Below are 22,049 nucleotides of genomic sequence, written 5' to 3' on the forward strand. Positions count from 1 at the left end.
CCCTTGGCCCCTCTTTGGAGGGGGCTCTCACATCTGCACGTCCAGCTCAGACCTCTCCCAGCCCCTGGTGACAGCTACTGGTTATTCCTCCCAGAAGGCTGCTCCTGCTCTGAGACCTTCAGTGGCTCCCAGGGGCCATGAGAGGAGGAACAAACTCCTCCCTGAGGCATTCCAGGCTCTCCTGTACCTATCTCCACTTCTCTCCCAATTCAGAGCCTTCATCCATGCCAGCACTGTGCTCTCTGCCTTTATTCTGCTGTCCCTTCAAGCAGGACTCCCCTCCCTCCCACCTCTGCCCCAGGTAGCTCTCACTGCCTGGTTTATGGCACATACGCTCCCCCTGGAAGTCCTTGCAGACCCCTTCCCCAGTCACAGGCGGCTCTCCCTCTTCAGTAGACTCCATGGAGAACCTGTCCCAGGCTGCCTTTGCAAGAGCTATTTCTGTGCTTGCTTTGACTCTCCTTCCACCCAGGGTCACACGGGGAGTTTGGTGCTGGGAGTCAGGGAAAATGCCCAGTCTGTGATTTAGTTTTGCCTCTTTGTGTAGAAGTCTCCTCAGCTGTAAAGTGAGGGGGTGTGGAATTGGATCAGCATTTCCCTAATTCCCAAGTACCGTCATTTTTGCTTTATCCTGTGTCACCTGTACTTATATTGCTTACCTTACATATGTATCTACTTATTTTTTTAAATTTATTTATTTTATTTTATTTTTGGCTGCATTGGGTCTTCGTTGTTGCGCGTGGGCTTTCTCTAGTTGCGGTGAGCGGGGCTACTCTTCGTTGCGGTGCGTGGGCTTCTCATTGCAGTGGCTTCTCTTGTTGCAGAGCACAGGTTCTAGGCACACGGGCTTCAGTAGTTGTGGCACATGGGCTTCAGTAGTTGTGGTTCGCGGGCTCTAGAGCGCAGGCTCAGTAGTTGTGGCATGTGGGCTTAGCTGCTCCGCGGCATGTGGAATCTTCCCAGACCAGGGCTCGAACCTGCGTCCCCTGCATTGGCAGGCGGATTTTTTTTTTTCTTCCATCTTTAGAATATAACATTTATTGCTTAGACGGTTTGATACAGAACAGCTTTTCTTCTCATTTTGAACTTGGAAGTACTATACAGCTGAACACAAAGCGGAACGAAAAGTACCAAAACCGAACTTGTGATTCTGTGTTCATGTGGTATAAACCAGTTTTGTACATAAAGTAGCAGCAGTTTTTAAGTTCCCTTTAGAAAAATATGAATTCTACACATTTATTATTGTTTCCTGTTTAATGCATGGGCTGAAATCACTAGGATCAACTTCCTTCTGGAGGAAAGAGAGGAACATAGGGTGGAAAGAATGGTGAAACTTTCTGAAACTGGCATCCGACCGTCACATAGCTTCCCCAGGGCTGGTGGAAAAAACAGCCCTTTGGGTTTTTTGTTTTGTTTTCACAGCCGGGAGTTTCATGTAGTGATTGAATCTCAGCATCGTGTCCATAAATCAAAGAGAAAAACAAAAGAGAGAAACGTGCACCTCAAAAAACTTTTCAGAAGATCCATATATATATATATTTGTAAAAGCCCTGAGAGAAGGAGAAAGAGAATCAAACAAATGTATAGAAACAAATTAGCTGGACATGCAAACTAAGCTATGATTCACCCAGAGTTTAAACAAATCACAAATTTCACAGTTTAATACTGGGGGAGGGGACAGAACAACAAACAAATGATACATCTCTCAACCTCACTAGTAAAATGTGGCAAAACCTTATCCACTAGGAGGGTGCAGATGAAGGCTAAATAAAGCTTTCAATCAATAGTGATTACTGCGAGCAGCAGCCCCGGCTGTGCTGCGGCCTGGTTGGCAGGCGGATTCTTAACCACTGCGCCACCAGGTAAGTTCCTATACACATACCTTTTGTTCGTTTGTTTTTATTTTTTATACAGCAGGTTCTTACTAGTTATCTATTTTATACGTATTAGTGTATATATGTCAACCCCAATCTCCCAGTTCATCCCACCCCCACCCCCCAACTTTCCCCCCTTGGCGTCCATATGTTTGTTCTCTACATCTGTGTCGCTATTCTGCCTTGCAAACCGGTTCATCTGTACCATTTTTCTAGATTCCACACATATACATTAATAAACGATATTTTTCTCTTTCTGACTTACTTCACTCTGTATGACAGTCTCTAGATCCATCCACGTCTCTACAAATGACCCAATTTCGTTCCTTTTTATGGCTGAGTAATATTCCATTGTATATGTGTACCACATCTTCTTTATCCATTCATCTGTCGATGGGCACTTAGGTTGTTTCCATGACCTGGCTATTGTAAATAGTGCTGCAGTGAACATTGGGGTGCATGTGTCTTTTTTTTTTTTTTTGGGCTGCGTTGGGTCTTCGTTGCTGCACACGGGCTTTCTCTAGTTGTGGTGAGTGGGGGCTACTCTTCGTTGCGGTGTGCAGGCTTCTCATTGCTGTGGCTTGTCTTGTTGCAGAGCACGGGCTCTAGGCACACAGGCTTCAGTAGTTGTGGCACATGGGCTCAGTAGTTATGGCTCACAGGCTCTAGAGCACAGGCTCAGTAGTTGCAGTGCACAGGCTTAGTTGCTCCACGGCATGTGGGATCTTCCCAGACCAGGGCTTGAACCCGTGTCCCCTGCATTGGCAGGCAGATTCTTAACCACTGCACAACTAGGGAAGCCCCGCATGTGTCTTTTTGAATTATGGTTTTCTCTGGGTATATGCCCACTAGTGGGATTGCTGGGTCATATGGTAATTCTATTTTTAGTTTTTTGCTTCTGTTTTAGTTTTGGTTTTTTGGCTGCGAGGCATGTGGATCTTAGCTCCCCGACCAGGGATCGAACCCGCACCCCCTGCCTTCCAATGAAGGTGAAGTCTTAACCACTGGATCCAGGAAAGTCCCCATCTACTTTTTTTTTTTTTTTTTAATTTTTTTAAAAAATTTATTCATTTATTTATTTATTCATTCATTTATGGCTGTGTTGGGTCTTCGTTTCTGTGCGAGGGCTTTCTCTAGTTGCAGCAAGTGGGGGCCACGCTTCATCGCGGTGAGCAGGCCTCTCACTGTAGCGGCCTCTCTTGTTGCGGAGCACAGGCTCCAAACGCGCAGGCTCAGCAATTGTGGCTCATGGGTCTAGTCGCTCCGCGGCATGTGGGATCCTCCCAGACCAGGGCTCGAACCCGTGTCCCCTGCATTGGCAGGCAGATTCTCAACCACTGCGCCACCAGGGAAGCCCCCCATCTACTTTTTTTAACCTAAATAAAAAGGAAACTTTACCTTGCCTCTGTGACTCGAAAACCAATGTCACTTGCAATAAAGGTTGCAATAAAGAAAAAGTGAACCATGAAAATAAACACATAACTGATAAAGTAAGAAATGTCTGTGCACAGCCTCAAATCTTCCCATGCATAATTCAAGAAAACAATGTCCTAGAACATCAGAGGCTTTGTCAAACGTAAACGAATCTGGATGCTGGCTGAAGTGGTAAAGAGAGATTTTAATCAGTAGTAACTATTGCAATAGGGAAGAGACACCAGCATGAACTGAACTCAACTTTAATTTGAACAGAAATAGCTGGGTATTTTAAAGTGAAAATGAAGAAGGGAGGGAGGCATCTGGGGGCTCAGTAGAGTGAGAGAAATGAAAACTTACCAAAGGTCAAGTGTAAATGCAACTAGGCCAGTGGTGTCTGCTAGCTGGTATTATTGAAGTTAGAATTCTACTTTCTCACAGAGACTGGGAGACAGAGGCTCTTCCTCAGGTGTCCTCAGGTGTCCTCAGGTGTTGGCTGGAACAAACAGTAAAAATTTTTGGCAGCCTTTTCTCAGGCAGGCACTTTAAAGGGGGGCAGTGTTAGAGTCATCTTAGGGAGGCAGCCTTGAGCTATTAGAAACTATGCTAGTGGTTGTTCAAGTCTTTACAGGCCAAGGTTGAGGCCTAGTTGAGAAGAGGGCTCAGAGGAGCCTGGCTAGAGTTTCATAAAGGAGAGAATCTTTGTCAGCTTCTTCAGCTTAGATAAAAGTGAAAAGAACATAATGCATCATCGTGTGATGAGACTATGTGCCAGGTGCTTCAGGAGCTTATGAGGTAGATACTCTTAATATTATCCCCATAAAAAGGTTGAGGAATCTAAGGCTCAGAAAGGTTAAATCACTTTCCCAAGGTCAGGCAGCCAGAGGTAGCAACTGGAACCTAGGTCTCACTGGTTCCAGAGTTCATAGGCCCATTCTATGCCTATAGGCTCTGACCACCCACAAATGCCCTTCCTGCCAGTGTCACTGGTCCAGACTATTGAGTCTGGATAAATGTGTGGTGCAGGGCAGTGGTTCTCAGCTCTGGCTGCTCAGTGGAATCACCTGGGGAGCTTTAAAAGTACTGATGCTTGGGTTCCACCCCCAGAAGTTCTGATGCAATTGGTCTGGGGTGCAGCCTGGACACTGGGATTTTTAGAAGCTCCCAGGTGATCCCTATGAACAGCCTGGTTTGAGATTTGGATGATCACTGTGTGCTAGAAGCCTTCACAGTGATCATCCCATGTGATCCTTGCAAGAGCCCTGTGAGGAAGGCAGGCAGGCAGGCAGGTAGGCGGCAGTGACCATGTCCTGCTGATGAGGAAACAAGCTCAGAGAGGCTAAGGCTCATATAGTTAATAACATCTGGGGATGGAATCAAGTTTGTGGACCTCCAGCTCTGAGTTCTCTGCCAAAGGTTACTGCTCTTCAGAGGTCTAATTGAGAGGGAAAAAGCAATGTCTCCAAGAACAGAAATGAGCAGCTTAATTTCTCTTGCAAGTTAAAAGTCATTTCTCACCCCCGCTGAACACGTGGAGGAGGGGATAGTACTTGCCTCAGCCACAGGACCCAAAATGAGGCCAAGGGATCCCAGACAGGTGAGCAGTGGCCAACCCTCCCTGACAGTGTACCATCGGCAGAAGTCAAGGCTGGGCCGGAGCAAGAAGGCCTGCAGTTCTCTGATAGCGCTGCTTTCCACGCCCACGTTCTTGCAGTGGGTGGTGATCCTTGCTACCGGGCACCTACTTACTGGGAGCTGGGCACAGCCGAAGGAAGTCAGGGACCTGTTACTGCACCAGGCAGTGAGGGTCCTGCTGCAGTCTCCAGAACCGCTCTCCCACCCCATCCCCACGCCCACTGCACCACGAGCCTGGTCCAACCTTGGTGGTTCGGAGGGGAGGGGGCACTGCCCACCTTTGGGAGACCTGGGGGACGTCGCTGCTCACATCTAACGGGCGTCACTTCCCACATCTGGGGGACGTCAAGGGTTCCCAGTTGTGGGCAGTTGAGAGACCACCGTCCACAGCTGAGGCCAGCAAAGCACCACTGTACATATCTGGAAGGGCTTAGGCTCACCTCAGCCTTGAAGATGCCCCGGGGGGCGCCAGCAGCTTCAGGAAATGGCCTCGGGAAATGCGACCCCAGCACGGTAGAGGGCCCCTACCCACTTCAAACCCCTCAAAAACGCAACAATCCGAGGCATGCCTCCGGGCGCATCCGGACATGACCAAACAGAGGGCGGCCACACCCCCAGGGAGAGGCCCGGTCAGCCCTCCCAGTAGGGTTCCCGCCGACGCTGCCCTCCAAGCCACCCGATCTTCGAGCCAGCCGGACCCACGGACCCACGCAAGGGAAAAGGGCCGGCCCCGGGGCGGCGGGGCGGCCGTCGGAAGGCGCCCTCCACTCCGAAGCCGTCTTCCAAGCCCCGCAACATGGCCCGGGGCGGCAGTCAGAACTGGAGTTCCGGGGACTCAGACGGCAGGCCGGCAGGCCGGAGGAACAGGCGACCGGGTGAGCCGGGGGGTGGCGCCGGGCCGGGGCGTCGGGGGTCCGGGCCGCTAACCCGCCGCAGCGCCCCAGCCCATCAGCTCCAGGCGCCGCCGGAACCTCCGCGAAAGTTCTGGGCCTTTGTGGCGTCACTGTCTCCTTGTGGAACCTTCCGCCGGCGCCGAATAAAACCCGCCGCGGAGGAGCCGGCGGCTCGAGTGCGGCGGTGCCGGGAGAAGAGGGTAGTCGGGCGCAGGCGGGAGAGAGCCCCGGGGGGCGGCGGCCGGCGGCGGCGGCGGCGGCGGCGGCCGTGACCGTGACGCGCGGGCGGGCGGCGGGGGCGCGCTGACCGTCCTGCCCGCCCCGCTCCGCAGAGAAAAGATGGTGAAGGAGACCCAGTACTATGACATCCTGGGGGTGAAGCCCAGCGCCTCCCCGGAGGAGATCAAGAAGGCCTATCGGAAGCTGGCGCTCAAGTACCACCCGGACAAGAACCCGGATGAGGGCGAGAAGGTGCGGGCCGGGCTCGCGCGGGGCCAGCCGTCAATTATTCAGCCCGGAGCTCGGGGGCTGTGAATTATTGAAGGCGGCGGGGAACCCGAGCCGCGTTTGTTGGAGAGGCGGTCGTCAGGTGCCGCGCACCACGCCGCGGGGCCGGGCCGGGGCCGGGGGTGGTCCGAGGCGGAGGGGGCGCGGCGCGGTCAGTTGGAGGGCGCTTCGCCGAGCCCCAGCCTCGCCGGGCTGGGCATCGGGGCTGGTGCCGGGGCCCGAGGCGCCGGGACCCCTCGTGAGCCCCTGCGCAGCCCATTCATTCCTCCCTTCGCTCCACAAGGGCTCCTCCGAACGCCGGGGAGGGCCGGGACTGAAACGTGGGGGCCCAGTTCTCCTAGGGTTTGCGGGCATTCCTGTCGGAAAGGCAGCCAGCAAGCCAGGAAACTGAGGCACACGCGACCAGAAGAAGTTGTGTACTTGCTGGGGACGACCGGGGTTGAATTATTTTTGTGCTCATATTCCCTGTTGATGCATAAGCCCTAGAGGTGAGTTTCTTTCATCTGAGTTAGTACCTTGGACAAACCCGGTGTCCTTCTTGAGAATGGCCGACTGGATTTGTTCTGTGTGCCTGTCTCCTGCCTGATCAAGGTTGTCAGACATTGAACAATAACCTTTTCTTGATTAAACAGGGACATGGAGATCTTTAACCCGACACATCATTTTATATGAACATTACAGGTTTTCTGTGACAAATGACCCGCAGTGGATCCTAAGTACCAATAATAATAGGCTGAAAAATGCTCTGCATCTTAGAGGCCTAAATTAAACTTTTTGATCCTGTTCACAGGAAAAGAGTCAACCAGCTTTTTATGCCCAAGGAAGCTCGTTACCCACCAGAATAGGTGATTAGAAAGATCAGGTATTGATCCTTGGGAAAGCTTGTTGGCCTTCCCACTCCTCCTTTGACTTGCCATTTTCTTATAAAACTTGGGATATCCGAGATGGCTTTTGGGAGGTGGGGCTTTTGTGGTAGCTGATAGCAAGGACACCTGGGCCACTTTTGAAGCCATAGATTACCTGTCTAGCATTTAGACTCGTGGAAACGACTGTAGTATCAAAATACCTGTCTGTGTTAGCTTTTCCAAGCTGGAGAAACCTGCCTAAAGAAGGTTGGCTGGGTGGCAACAGTGATAGGATATTTATATTTAGCCACAGGTGCCGAGTGTCGCTGTCACAAGTTTAAAATGCTTTTCTGGAAGACCATTTGTCTGTTACTCGTGTTCTTTCTCATCTATATTTAGGTGGCTTACTGTAGCTTTTAAAGTCACTGGCTTTCTACGTAGTGTTGGTGATTCATAGATGTGCTCCCTAAATTCATTGTAGGCTGTTTCTGAGAGTAGCCTTTAAGGAGAGCGCACCCAGGCTTCTAATTTCACGTTTCAGAGGCGGCACGTGGGAAAGCCTTCTGACCCTGGTTCAGGTCAGATCTCATGGCACTCTCCAAGAGTAAGTCATGGCTGTGTGCCATTGGAGTGAGTCTGCTCTTGGTGTTCTGAAGCTTTTTTTAAATTGGACTTAACCTGTACTACATTTCTGTAGGTGTTGCCCTGCATATACCTGCCTGAGCAGAGGTGGTTGATTTGTTTTAAACTAATATTTATTTATAGCCAGATACTGAATTAGTGTCACTTGAAGTGTCTGGCGGGTCCCTTTCAGCTTAGAGGTGGGGGGTTCTGTGATGTTCCAGGAATACTTTTCCCTTCCCACCTTCCATGAAGGGGATAAAACCCTTTAATTTAGTTCTCAGCTAAAACTTCTTCCAGCCTGTGACCATAGGCTGAACCACTGGCCTAGTCCTCATCCTAATTTAATTATGATTCCTTGTTTGCTACCTGTATTCCCTAGAAACGAAACGGTTTGAGGAGACTGGGGACACAGTTTATAGAAACTGCTGTAAAGTTCCCTAGAGAGGACTCATGCATTCATTCACTCACCGGATACCTGCTGTTTGGTCCTGCTGTGTGCTGGGCGCACTGTGTAGGCCTTTTCTTTTTTGTGCAAGTTTCTGTGTAGTTCTTGTCCACTGTATCTGTTCATAGGTGGAACCTTTTTATTTTTTCCCCCCAAGTTTGTCACTGTATTAATGTCTCTTCAAAAACAGACTGAGCCAGTCCGTTCTCCCTTGCTCCAGGGCAACTGAAAAGGCTATTGGGGTGTTGGTCTTTGTTTTGTGGCCTGTTGTCCTGTGTTGCTAAGCATTGGGTGGCTGGTGTTTGTTGTCAGGTGTTCTGTATAGAGTCTCTACTTTTCTGCAGCTGGTTTTCTGAAAGACACACGGGCAGCGGGTCAGTAAGTGAGTCCCTTTCAGGGGCCGTGATGGGGGTATATTCTTGGCTATTAACCCCAGCCAGCTTTTGAGATGAGTTTGGTCTTTTGGCCAATTTTACTGTAACTTTTAGTTTGAATAATAGACTTTTAAGTTAAAAAATCATAAAAGAGAGCATAAAAGTGCAGAAAATTTCAGAATATTGAGGAAAACCCACCAAGTACACATCACCCTAACTGCTGTCCCTGTGTTTCTTTCCAGGCTTTCTCCAGGGTGATTGTACATGGTCATCCTGGCACATAGGGTTTTTTTTCCTCGCCACTGAATACTTTAAATACTTTTCCCAGTTGCTACATAGTCTCCAAAGCCACTTTTCCAGATGCGTAATAATCTTATTAAAGGAACTGTGGCAAATTATTACAGTCTGAAAGGTGAGCTGGTCAGAGTACTAGTCTCCAACTGTGAGATGGGTGGGGGTCAGGCAGGGACTGAATTAGACTCTGGAGTGCTGAGACCCACCCCTACCCCCAGGGTAGTGGGAGCCCCACCCCTTTGTGAGGTGTGGCCTCTGGTTGAATGCCCCAAGTGACAGGGCATTCCTTTTCCTTTTTAGATTAATCATCCATTCTGTTAAGTGCAAGAGTCTTTCAACTATCCAGAGTGTTTCTAGTGGACATTCTCTTGAAGCATGTTTACCTAGTACAGACGGGCCCAGAGACTCCCTGGGGGCAGCCTGGCCTGGTTGCTTTCGGATCTTCCCTACCGGGCACCTAATCCCTACACCTTATTTTCCTTCTGTGGAAAGGAGTAGTGGTGAACGATACCTACTTCTTTACAGAAATGGTGGGAGAATTAACGTACCAAAAAACCTAACTACCTTGAGTATGATTCTGATGTCTCTAAGACAGTTTTTTAAATTACCCAGTTGTTAGCTATTATTTATTAGCTATCATTTATTATTTATTAGCTACTTATTAGATCTCTATCAGGGATCTGTAGTACAAGAGAAAACCTAGTGTCTGTCAGTTTCCATATTTGTATATTCAAAGCACTTTTTTTTTCTGTATGTTCTGTATTTTTTTTTTTTCTTCTTCCTAAACCATTCCCCTGGAGGGTGAAGACCCTATCTCACTTATTCATTTCTCAATTCTGGGAATTGAGCCATTCATATAACAAGTATTTACTAGGTACCTTCTACATGCCAGACAGTGTTCTAGGTTTGGGGATATGGCAGTGGACAAAGCTGACCTAACTACTTGTCCTCATGGAGCTGACACTGCAGTGGGGACACCATCCCAGCAGTAAGTGCCCTGGTTTTGGGGAACAGCAAGGAGGCCAACAGCGCAGGAGCAGAATTGCGGGGAGCTGGAGGCAAAGGTGTCATTTTGGGCTTGTAGACCAGAATAAGAACTGGCTTTTACTCCAAGTGAGCCGGGCCCCTTGGAGGGCTTGGGGCAGAGGACTGACGTGATTAGCTGGCAAGTTCTGGCTGCTGTGCGGAGAACAGACTGAAAGCTGAGGTGAAGGCGGAGGATGGGAGTCCAGTGAGGAGGTTACTGGGCTATCCAGGCCAAAGAGGGTGTCCTCCGCCAGGGCGGGTGTGGTGGTGGTAGTGGTGAGAAGGGATGGATTTTGGATATTTTATATACTGTTTTGAGTTTATGTTAAAAACTTCCATATATCTGCAGAAAAGGTGAGAGTGGTACAACGAACACCTGCCTTTCTTTCACCTACCTTCACTGATTATAAATAGGTCACCACATTTGCTTTCCCTATATTATTATTATTTGCTAAAGCTTTTGAGAGTAAGTTGCATACATCATAACCTTTCAGCCCTAAATGTTTATCCTTGAGAAAACAACATCCTTGTACATAACCACAGTACATTTATCAAATTTAAGAAGTTTAACATTGAGAAAAAAATTCCCATTTTTCCAGTTGTTCCAATGTCCTTTGTAGCAATTTTTTCCCCAGTGCAAGATCCAGTCCAGGATCCAATCCAGGGTCACACACTGCATTTAGTTTTCCTGTCTTTTAGTTTTGCAGAATATACTTCTATTTGGGTTTTCTGATTCTTTCCTTACAGTTGGATTCCAGGATACATTTTTGGCAGGCATGTGACACATGCGATGTTCTGACTTAGGGTACTGGAGATAGACATTTGAAGGTAGCACCAGAAGGATTTGTTGACAGATGAGATGTGAGGGAGAGGAAATGAGGTTTTGGAATTGCCAATAAGTGAGCTGTGGGGGAGACTATGGGAGGGGCAGGACTTTGCGGGGGAGATCAGGACAGATTTGTGCACAGTGTCTGCAGCCTGCATGCGGATGGATGCTCACAGGATGTCTGTAGTTGAATTTTATGCTAGTAACCTAGGAAAGCAGCCCTCCTGAGCTGGAAAGCAGCCCTCATGGGCTTTATCCAGTTGTAGGTTAAGCCCTGGCCTGGTCTCACTACATCTTAGCTCCACTCTACTTCTTCCTGTCTGGTGCAGCCTGAGGAGGAAGAAACTCCTTCTTACTGCTCTGCATCCTTATTCTCTGCAGTGGCCCTGCCTCTCATCCCTTAGTAATGTTTGCCCTATGTATCCCACTCTACAAAGGGATTAAATGGAAAAGTCAGGTTTCAGATAACATGTAGACCTGCTAGTTTGGGGGGTTGGGTGTAGAATCCCTCTGTCATTGCATTTATGTGGTGGGTTTGCATCATGAACAACTCAAACCTTCTCTTTTTAATCTCTCTTTTTTTCTTTTGAAGTTTAAGCTCATATCCCAGGCATATGAAGTGCTTTCAGATCCAAAGAAAAGGGACATTTATGACCAGGGCGGCGAACAGGCAATTAAGGAAGGAGGCGCAGGCAGCCCCAGCTTCTCTTCCCCCATGGACATCTTTGACATGTTCTTTGGTGGCGGAGGACGGATGGCTAGAGAGAGAAGAGGTAACTGCTTTGAAAGACGTTAAGCAGTTTTATAGTTTCCAAATTGTTCGTGTTGCTGGAATCAGGACGGATCATGCCTTAAAAGGGTGTAGTTGTCATGTTTGGGGATCATTAGCTTTAGTTCATCGCTTGTTTAGTCTACCTGGAATCTCTTAGTGCATTTAGCAATTAATTGCCTGACACCTTCCCAACACCACATATAAAGGAGCAAATGGGGAATTCCCTGGTGATCCAGGGGTTAGGACTCGGTGCTTTCACTGCTGGGGCCTGTGTTCAGTCCCTGGTCAGGGAACTAAGATCCTGCAAATGGTGCGCCCCCCCCCCCAAAAAAGAGCAAATGGCGGTGAGGAGAAAGGAGGAAGTTCAAGTTCATCTTGCCCTCTTTTTCTCTTTTGTTGGGGTCAGGTTCCATTTATGTTCCTAAGGGACATAAATGGCACCTCCTGTGGTTATTAGTGATACCTCTGCCGAGAGTGCTTTCCTCCCCTCCTGCACGCTTCCTCCCATGCCTCCTGACTTGGGCCAGGGCCCGTGGGCTCTATTTCTGGCTGGTGCTCTGCCATGTGCAGTGTGGCCTCATTTTCTCAGCCTGCTCAGGAGATTTTCTAGGTAACAAAATTTACCCCTTGATGTTTGAACATCTTTGTAAAAGAAGCTACTTTGCCTCTCTCTTCAGAATGCATTAGGACTAGCAGCTTCGTCCCCAGAGGTGAATTGAGGGACTTAGCTCTTGGTGAAATGGCCCCAGGCCCCTGTTTTTGAGTTCTGGGTTTGCTCTTCCTAATTTTTCTACCTCTTACCTCCTGCCAGGCTCTGGACTGTCACCTCCAGTCTCTGGAGGTGTCTCTAATTTAAGCCCCCTTCCCCTGTCCTGCTTACGGTTGATACTCTGCTTTGGACCTCAAAACCAGATAGATAACCAAGCTTATTAAAATCCTGGGTGAAATCAAAATAAGCTCTGCATTGAGGTTTAAGAAGGGTGGTTTGAGGTCAACAAGAGGCCCCTGGATAAATAAGGCTCTTCTTGTTCCCACATTATAATTGACTTTGAGCTTTGAAAAGCTTGGCTGTCAATTCTGTGAATACAGTGTGCTGAAAATCACAAAGTGTTTATTAGGGAAAAATCCTTACCCTGTTTTCTGGGTATGTTGCCTGCTCATATAATTGACAATGTGGATGTGATTAAAACCTTGGGTATCTTCTTGCCTAGCTCTCTCACTGTCTTGAGATGAACAACTTCACGCCCTTAATTAAGTCATCTCTCAAAGTTGACAGCCAATAAACAAGGACAGCATCTCAGTGACCTCGAGAGCCCTATGGGCAGCAGAGAGGGACCTGATGCTGTGGGTCCTGACAGGCTGGCATGGTGCCAGAGCAGACAGACTCCCACCCTGAAGATGAAAGGCCCACTGTCCTGGATGCACAGACAGGATTTCCACAGATGAAAGAGTTCCCACTTGGCCACAAGACATAGAAGGGCTCAAAAAGTAAAGGACGTTATGTTCGAGGAAGAGTTTCAGTTAAAGGTCCAGAGACTGACTTCGTGCATCATCTATAAGGAAAGGGCTCCTTTCATGGGGAGAACCTAGTTAACCAATCTCATTGGTTAACATTGCCTTGGGTTTCCTCACTGATCTCTCATTCTCAGATTTGTTTTAGAAAATAAAGATGAAAGTCTTTGTTGACATCTATAAATGATTGAATAATTAGCTCATAGCTAGAAAGGGTATTAGTTCTCATACTGGCAAAGGGCCAGAAGGATGGGCCAGATGTAACAGAAGCAAGCATTGCTTCCCACAGGGAAGGGAATGAATGACACAGGCATACTTTGAGACTTCATACAACTAAAGGTCATATGGGTAGTATTTAATACAGTGGTATATTTAATACAGTATTACTAATTGGTCTTTGTTTTTCCCTCGGTAAGGCAAGAATGTTGTACATCAGTTGTCTGTAACTCTTGAAGATTTATATAATGGAGTCACAAAGAAATTGGCTCTCGAGAAAAATGTAATTTGTGAGAAATGTGAAGGTAAGAATTAATGTCTGAATGAGTCTCATAGTTCTGGTCCCTTAGATCTGGAAACAATTCTTACTGTTTTACAATTCAGAGAAAAATAATTTATCTTTTTAAATGTGAAGGTCAGAGATTGCAAACAGGTAGCCTGAGGGCCAAATCCATTTCATTTGGCCCTGTACATTTTTTATTTGGACTGCACATTTATTTAGTATGTTGACAATTATTTTAAAAACATAAAAATCAAGAATGGTTCACTCAACCTAGGGGTCAGCAGACTTTTGCTGGAAAGGGCCAGATGATAGGTACTTCTGGGCTTCGTGAGCCATGCAGTCCCTGCCGTAACTATTCAGCTCTTATTGCAAAAGGATCCATAGACAGTAAACAAGCAGATGACATACCTGTCCTCCAATAAAGCTTTATTTACAAAACCAGGCAGCTGGCCTTAGTTTGCTGTCCTTGATTTAAATGTAAATGTAATTAACGTAATTTTTTAAAATCTGATTTTTCAAGAAAAGTCAGATCTGGTGACTTGGTCACACACTGTCCCACAGAGAAGTGGCTGGGCTGGATAGCCACCCCTGTGGACAGGGCTGTTTTCTCCAGTCTCCACTGGTCACACGTAGGCATGGGTGTTCTTCCACCCTGGGGTGGAAGAAAACACATTTGGTGAAGTTAAAGCAATGAATTTGTCTTGGTATAGCCAAAACCACAAATGTTTGTGCTTACATGTTAACATCTGGATATTGTCTGCTTGGCTAGAATCATCCAGACTCTTCCACATGGCTTTTCATGATTGTAAATAGTCAGAATTCAAACCCCAGTGTCCAATTTTGTGGCTCATTATCCTTCTGTGGTGGCACCCAGCAGAGATGCTTCTAAGGGACGAGCACAGCCTTGTTCCTGTCTCCCCACAGGCGTTGGTGGGAAGAAGGGATCTGTGGAGAAGTGCCCAGTGTGCAAGGGGCGAGGGATGCAGATTCACATCCAGCAGATCGGGCCGGGCATGGTGCAGCAGATCCAGACCGTGTGCATCGAGTGCAAGGGCCAGGGCGAGCGCATCAACCCCAAGGACCGCTGTGAAAGCTGCAGTGGTGCCAAGGTCATCCGAGAGAAGAAGAGTATCGAGGTGCACGTGGAGAAAGGTGAGGCTGCGCAGCACTGGCGCCCCACGCTGGTGGACATGCATCTCAGGTGCTGATTGTGGGGCACAAGCGTTAGGTATCGGGGAAATGAGACACAGCACAACTGGTATTTAAATGCCGTTAGAATGTGCCGTCAGTTCTTCCAATTCCCAGGGCATCTTCCATGGACCCTCCCTGGCTTTGTTTCCATCCGTGTCACCTGCCAAAGTTTTCTTGCTTACAAAACCTCTTTGTAAGGTTTTCCAATGCCCTGGAAGTCACTTAACCTTGATTTTGGTTAATTGCCCTCTCTTGCCCTTCTCAAACCATTACTTTAGAGTCACTGGGAGTGTTATTCCTAATGGCTTTTGTCGCTCATTGGCTGTAAAAGCTTATCTAAGTCTTCGTAGCTGGATGTCCCTTTTCTCCACACATTTCCCCTCTGTTGCAGCAGATTCTCCCAAATCCAGCACCTTCCTCCTGCTGTTCATTTTGCCTGGGGCCATCATTTTAGGGTCTTTTTCCCTCTTAGTTGTTCCCCCTGATCATTCTGTGGCTTCCTAACCCAGCAAATGTATTTAGGTGAGAGACCAAAGTACACAAATCAACACCCAACCAGCACACATGTTGAGGGACTTGACACTGTGCCTGTGTGCCCAGAGACTTATCAGAAGGCCCCCAGAGCCCAGTGCTGCTTGTGCGTCAAGAAGCAGGCGGTGACCTGCTCACGGTGCGCTGTCAGCTGTGGCATCGCACGGCCAGGAGGGCGGGGGCTGAGCGGTGAACTTGCGATGTGGCGGCCTCGTTTCCCACTCTCCCTGCTGCACGCTTGGCTGAGGACCCTCGTTATGCCGAGGGGAATGAGGCCTCTTGGTCAGTGGTAATCCCAGCCCCAGGCCTGCACGAGGTTGGGAGGTTAGATGAATAAAGAACCCCCAAAGGGCTCTCTGTGAGCCTTCTTCAAAAGCTTTGTGGGAAGTACGGTTTTTAAGAGAAATGGCTAATCAGAAAGGGATGATGTTTCATAGGTATGAAAGATGGGCAAAAGATACTGTTTCATGGAGAAGGAGATCAGGAGCCTGAGCTGGAGCCTGGTGATGTCATAATTGTGCTTGATCAGAAGGATCATAGTGTCTTTCAGAGACGAGGCCATGACTTGATCATGAAAATGAAAATTCAGCTTTCTGAAGCCCTTTGTGGCTTCAAGAAGATGATAAAAACACTGGATGATCGAGTCCTTATTATTACATCCAAATCAGGTAATGTTTCAAATGTGTTTCGTTGTAGTTCTTCTGTATGTTTGGCATAATGATGCTGGCAGCTTAGCCTGGTTTCGCATTCAAGGCTGACTTCTGTTGCACAAGTTAGTGTGACTTGATTTTCTCTAAATTTAAAGTCATCACTAGGGACTTTTGAGAATTTTATGAATTTCTTTTATAGTTTCCACGAAAAAAATTCCATTTTGGGGAAAGAGCCTCAAAACAGGAATCTTGGGGATCTAAATTTCTACCGGGAACCTGCCAATTTAACTTACATTTTTTAAAAAATTAACTTTTGTATAATAAAACACAGCTGATAATAGATGGTGTTTTTCTATCAAATGGTGATCTGTGCTGATTCATCCATGTTTCTCTAGCCTCTGTGTTGTCGATTACATGTGAGAGACATTTTAAAATAGAATTTTCCTGAAAAAAAAAGACATCGTCTGCCAGCTTATCCTTGGCGGCTTCTAGAGAACTGCCCATCTGCACACAGGCACAGGAGCTTGAGGGAGCTGCCTCTGGACCCTAAGGGTTCTCAAAGGCCTGAGAGCTCAGCCTGCCAGCACGTGTGTAGATGCCAGGCTCCCAGCTCCCAGGAGGGCTAGTGTTCACTGCAGCTGAGTCCATGTGGGCCCCAGAGCACCTGCCTGGAAGGGGCTGTGAGGAGGCCCGGCAAATTGGAGAAGGGAGAGAGGCCAGGCTGGGGCCCTCAACCTGAAGCTGCCTCCGAATAGCACTTCAGGTCAGTTGTCCATGTCAAAGAATGTCTGGACAGGTGCGGTGGTGGCTGAGCCACCCAGACATCCGTGACCCCATCACTGGCCGTGAGCAGTGCCGCTCTGGTCCCCTCGCTGGCCACAGGGTTAGGGAGTGACTTCTCCTGTGGGTATCTGAGGTTTAGGCTAGAGGGGTAGGCTCAGAGCTGGGGTGGGAGGTAACCAGCCAATAACGCTGTCCGAGGGCAGTGTAATTAAGACCCTGAAGTCCAGTGGAGTGAGCCACCTTGCCTCCCCAGCCTCCATCCAGGGCTTTCCTGCCTCTGTGTCCATTTCTCTCTTCCCCTTTCTGGCCTGTTCTCTTTCTCTGCCACTTTCCTCTTTGGCTTTTTCTGTTTCCTCTTTTCTGGGTATAAGTGAAATGGAATTATATATCCAAGTCTTGATCAGAGGTTTGTTTTGGGTTTTTTTGCTTTTGTTTTTTACTTTTTATTTGGAAACAATTTCAAACTAACAAAAAGTTGTAAAAATAAAAACAGTATGAAGACCACGCATATATGATTTGCCTATTGTTAAAATTTTACCCTGTTTGATTTTTCATTTCTGTGTTTGTGTATAGATATACTTAAGGATTGGGGAAAAGCACTGCACTATAATGAAAATATGCATGAAATTTTAAATACAGCACCTTCCTTTAGATTCCATTCTGTAAGCCTCCCAAGGTACCCAATTCCTCCCCTCACTTCTGTAGGAAAGTTTGGGGATCATAGTTCACACAAAGCCCTAGGCCACAGGCTGTGAGTGGGTGTGTGCCCAAGACCCCTGGTATCATGTCCAAGACCCCCTAACATTGTCTCAGACCTGATTCCAGCCCTTCGGGGAGCATGAGCTGGGCAGCATCTTTGGGGTGCTGTGTAACTTCTTTGCGAAAGCTCGTCCTTGGCCGAGCTCCCTGGAGCAGGGGCCCCTGCCATGGGATTGGAGCCCAGTGTTCCTTGCTGCCCCCCAGCTGATCCCAGCCACAGGGAAACTGGGAGCCAAGGACGCAAGACAGGAAGTGAGCCCCAGAGGGAAGGAAGTTGTAAACCCCGAGAAACCCATTTCCTTGCTTAGTTATAAGGAAGGGCAGGGTGTCCAGAAAACCTTCTGCTGGAGATTTGTGCTTTTTCTTTTTGCTCATTTATCTTTTTTTGAGTCCTTTTCTTTCACCTCTTCTTTTCTTGTTTTGGCTTATTTCTCTTTCCTTCATTTCTTCTTCTCTCTTCTGCTACTGAAGTGCCTTCCTCGCCAGAGGCCTTTAGGCTGTCTTGAGCATGGCTGAGAATCAGGAGATTAAAGAAAAAAGTGCCTTAAGAGTTTCACCAGGGTGTGATCCCCCTGACTGAAGGCAGATATGTACCTCACGGAAGAGCTGACTCACCATCTCTTTCCTTCTCTTACACGTGGTTGTCCACGCTTGGTCCCACGGTTTCCCTGCCCCCCAGCGAGTTAGAAGCAGAAGCCCGAGGAGTTGTGCTGAGAGCAACAAGAAGTGTGACACCTGACAGGAACAAAGAGACAGAAAAGCTATTAAAAACAAAACAAAGGCCATAACAAGCCCAGCAGCTTGGGGCCCTTTAGCTAATGGGCTCCTCCTGCAGTCAGCAGCTCTGAGGGCCACGTGTGAGTCACAGCCCTGCACTGAATGACCCCCAAGGAAAGAGTCCTCCACACCCTTTATTTTAAAAGCTCCCATGAGATACTTTAAAAGATTTCCTCTTGAGAGAGTTCATCCAGGGGAGTGGGACGCTGAATAAATGTTTGGGCTCCCCCCAACCATTTTTTCTGAACATTTCTTTCTTTGTCCATTTTCATTACTGAGCTGAAGAGCATACTTTTTAAAGAGACCCTTTTATCCCTTTTCTTTTCATGTTTGGAAGGAAATGATATTTTTAGATTTGGGGGCGAACCAAGAGCTCTGGGGGGACTAAACTCCCATGATGCCTTTTGAAATAGTGTAGAATGTAAGATCCAGCAAGTGCAAGCCAGACCAGCTCCAGCCCACCAGCTCATGGAGACTGCCTGTGGCCGGAGCCACCTTGTGAGCCCCCCACCCAGAAGGCTGGCTCTCCTGCCAGGTGGGATCTGGCTGGACTCTTGAGGCCATTCCTGCTCCAAGCTCTGCTGGAGTCTGTGAGGAGCAGACTCCCCTCCCACTCATGGGAAGGTTGCAGTGACAGCCTGACGCAAGAGGCAGGCTGACAGCTATCAGCCCTGTTTACCCAGACTGAGTGTTGATTCCCAGTTCACTTTTTTAAACCAACCTTATGATGGAGGCTGCAGCCCGCTCCTCCTTTGATACACTGCAGGAGCCCAGTGCGTGGGTCACAGAGGGTTCCACTCCCGCCCCCCTCCCTCTCATCCCCCTCACCCAGCCGGCTCCTCTGACAGGCATCATTCTGGTCGGGACCAGCTTTTTAGTCAGATGCCCCATGACCCCTGCCTTTGCCTGCTGCTGTGGGGGTGACAGTGTCTGCCCCAGGCTCTCCCAACAGGGGGACTGACCTCTCCCGGCTGCCCTCCATCTTCCTGTTTCATAAGTAAACCTTCTCTGCGGCAGGTGAGGTGGTAAAGCACGGGGACCTGAAATGTGTGCCCAACGAAGGAATGCCAATCTACAAAGCACCCCTGGAGAAAGGGACGCTGATCATACAGTTTTTAGTAAGTGCATGTGTTTTATTCTCATGGGACATATAATTAAATGCCTTAATTGGGGAGGGAAGAAACAACTGCTCTTTCCCACCTCACCCTTTACAGGTTACTTTTCCTGAAAAACACTGGCTGTCTCAAGACAAGCTTCCCCAGCTGGAAGCTCTGCTCCCTCCTCGACAGAAAGTCAGGATTACAGATGACATGGATCAGGTGGAGCTGAAGGAGTTCAATCCCAATGAGCAGAACTGGCGCCAGCACAGGGAGGCCTACGAGGAGGATGACGACGGGCCCCGGGCCGGAGTGCAGTGCCAGACGGCATGATGCGGCCCGGCGCAGCGTGGCCCGGCCGGACTAGCACATGATGAATGTAAAGTTGGCACAATGAAAATGGCGTCGCTTTAATGGCCTCGTGTTTGGGGTGTCCTGTGTATGTGTTCAGCATTCTCAACTGCTGAGTGTCTTTTTGGTTTTTCTTTTGTTTTTCTTTTGGTTGTAACGTAAGTTATCGGTTTATATTTAAATGTTTTAAGTGTAAATCACTCTAGTCTGCATATGGAATCTGTTTATTTACATTTTCAGGATATTTTTGAGATGCCAGTGACCGCACTGACACTTTGTGCTTCTAGAGGCTTTGCCATAATTCAGTTCCACCAATAAAGCACAGCCCAGACAACAGCACTCAGCCCCCTAGCAAACCTCCAGGCATGAAGTGGGCGACCTGGCCCAAGTCTAGCTCTGCGGTTTCTTTCCCTCCCCACCTCCCTCATAATGGCAAAGTTACTGAGGGCATGATCTCAGGGCTGCTCATGTGACATTTCTGAATCTAGATTCTAGATGCTTCTCAAGAATAAAAGCACATCTGTGGGTTGGGCTTGGCTGCAGTGCCTGGTTCACGCTGAGTGGGCTGCAGGGCCAACTTGGTTCCTACCTGTGTCCTGTACCCTTGAATGCTTGGAATGGGGTGTGAGTGTGTCTGATCATCTCTCTTGGAAGCTTCCTGAACCTTCCAGGCCTTGCGGTGAGGACAAACCAGGGTTTTAAATGAAACGCTGATAAAACTGTTTGCCTGCGCCCCCCGCACCTTGTTTTTTGTTGTTTGATTTTCTGTTGACAGCCTTTGCAGTGCTCTCCCACCAAAGTGCTTACTTGTAAAGATAACGAAACCATCCATGTCCGCAGCAGCCTCAGTGCAACGGAATCCACGGGAGATGCTGGTGGTTCAGCCCCGTGGCACAGCCAGCTTCCCTGTCTGACCAGTGATCCGGGATGACTTGAGGGTCTGGAAAGGCAGAGGACATCTCAGTGTTTTCCACCTCATTCTCCCAGATTGAACTCCCTTCCAAAGGATGGTTCCTCTCCTTGCACAGCCATATCACAAAGGGCTTCCTGCTCAAGGGATAATGTTTTAGTGAGAACTGAAGTTCTACTCTGGACCGCAGTCTGTCTGGACTACCACTGTAAATGATAACTTGTTGGGAGGGATATTATTCATTAACTCCTGGCAGGTAGACTACAATTTAAATTTAGGGTTACCTCAACCTTTAGCCATTACTGCTCCTTTCCTTCCCACAACAGTCATGAAGAAAAACTCCTGCCTTCTAAGCTGCTGGGTTAAAGCAGAGGCCACTTTTCAGATCCACCCTTATTGGGTATACAGTATCTGAGAGTTTGACTCAGACCAGGGACCTCCCCAGGAGGGCCAAAGGGTAGATGAGACCCATGGCAGGTAGGTCTAGCGGATGGACCAGTCTCCAGCTGGCTAGTGGGTGGGCATAATTTGCTCAAAATAGGTATAGAAAGAGCCCACCTATCCCACTTTGACCATCAGTCAGGAAAGACATAAAACCTATTCTTCCAACTAAGCCTATATGAAAATCAATTGACAAATGGACCACAACTCCAGGGTGTTCTGTTTCTGTGCTGTGACTTCCTAATAAATTATTGCTAGAAAACTGTCTAGTTGATGATGAGGTAAAATTACATTCAGCTCCTTGTCACGTAAAGAATTTGGAGGGTGTTGCTTAAAATTTATTCCACCTGTATATTTGTCACTTTAAAATTAAAATTGAGCTGGTATGAGAGACAGATGGTTTTGTTTGTTTTTTTTTAATTTTCTCGAGCTCCAATGACCAGTGCTAAGTGCCAGTTTGCCTCATATTGGTTGATGTAACAGAATGAAGTTTCCACTCTCACGGAGCTTATATTTTGGGTGTGGGGATAAATACAAACATCACGCAATGATGACTGCAGTGAAGAAAGAGTAATGGGAAAGGGACCAGGAGAAGGCCTCTACTGGGAGCTGACCCCTGAGCAGCCACCTGAAAGCAGTGAGACCTCTAAAGGTCTGAGGAAGAAACATTCTAGGCAGAGGAAATGGCCAGGGCTATGTGGTTACAGGAGGGTGAACAAGGCAAAGAGGCAGGAGAGAGAAGCGAGGGGCTACCTAAAGAGCATGGGCTTGATTCTAAGGGTTATGGGGAGTTTGGAAGAAAAGCACAGGACCTGACATGAATCGTATGAAGTTATGATCAGTAAAAAGCAACAAACTTTCGAGGGTTAGCTACTTACACCTTTCCCATTACACGCAGACCATGTCTCAAGTGGGCTGCTGAGGAGAAAACTGAGGTACACGTACCTCCAGGCAAGAGGTCAACCAGAGTAAGTACAGGTTTGAGCCTGTAGACACTGTTAAGGCAGTAATACCCACCCA

General features: G+C 48.1%; 1 protein-coding gene and 1 long non-coding RNA gene across 6 annotated transcripts; one reads left to right on the forward strand and one right to left on the reverse strand.

The window, feature by feature from the left end:
- Positions 1-717: 717 nt before the first annotated feature.
- Positions 718-6,088, reverse strand: LOC132359190 (uncharacterized). Its single transcript, XR_009500758.1, has 3 exons — positions 5,363-6,088; positions 3,648-3,783; positions 718-1,550 (listed from the first exon to the last, which is right to left on the reverse strand). It is a non-coding gene; the product is annotated as an uncharacterized LOC132359190 (long non-coding RNA).
- Positions 5,557-21,420, forward strand: DNAJA4 (DnaJ heat shock protein family (Hsp40) member A4). 5 transcript variants are annotated; one of them, XM_059912657.1, is made up of 8 exons: positions 5,714-5,797; positions 6,148-6,286; positions 11,349-11,529; positions 13,457-13,561; positions 14,464-14,691; positions 15,699-15,929; positions 19,248-19,348; positions 19,445-21,420. In XM_059912657.1, the coding sequence occupies exons 2-8, from the start codon at positions 6,155-6,157 to the stop codon at positions 19,658-19,660; spliced, it is 1,194 nt and encodes a 397-aa protein (XP_059768640.1). In that variant the 5' UTR covers positions 5,714-5,797; positions 6,148-6,154; the 3' UTR covers positions 19,661-21,420. The 5 variants fall into 5 exon arrangements, with proteins under 5 accessions (XP_059768643.1, XP_059768640.1, XP_059768644.1 ...); XM_059912661.1 differs by having other exon boundaries at positions 5,719-5,809; positions 6,150-6,286; XM_059912660.1 differs by lacking the exon at positions 6,148-6,286 and having other exon boundaries at positions 5,557-5,797.
- The last annotated feature ends 629 nt before the right edge of the window (positions 21,421-22,049 follow it).

The sequence above is a fragment of the Balaenoptera ricei genome, chromosome 2 (assembly GCF_028023285.1).
Source record: "Balaenoptera ricei isolate mBalRic1 chromosome 2, mBalRic1.hap2, whole genome shotgun sequence".
Taxonomy (NCBI): Eukaryota; Metazoa; Chordata; class Mammalia; order Artiodactyla; family Balaenopteridae; genus Balaenoptera; species Balaenoptera ricei.

Bases quoted from the DNA above. Each gene is read 5' to 3' on its own strand.
- DNAJA4 (XM_059912661.1), top strand. From the start codon at position 5,719: ATGGCCCGGGGCGGCAGTCAGAACTGGAGTTCCGGGGACTCAGACGGC. The intron at 11,530-13,456 runs GTAACTGCTTTG...TCCCTCGGTAAG, and splicing joins GATGGCTAGAGAGAGAAGAG to GCAAGAATGTTGTACATCAG. The intron at 14,692-15,698 runs GTGAGGCTGCGC...GATGTTTCATAG, and splicing joins CGAGGTGCACGTGGAGAAAG to GTATGAAAGATGGGCAAAAG.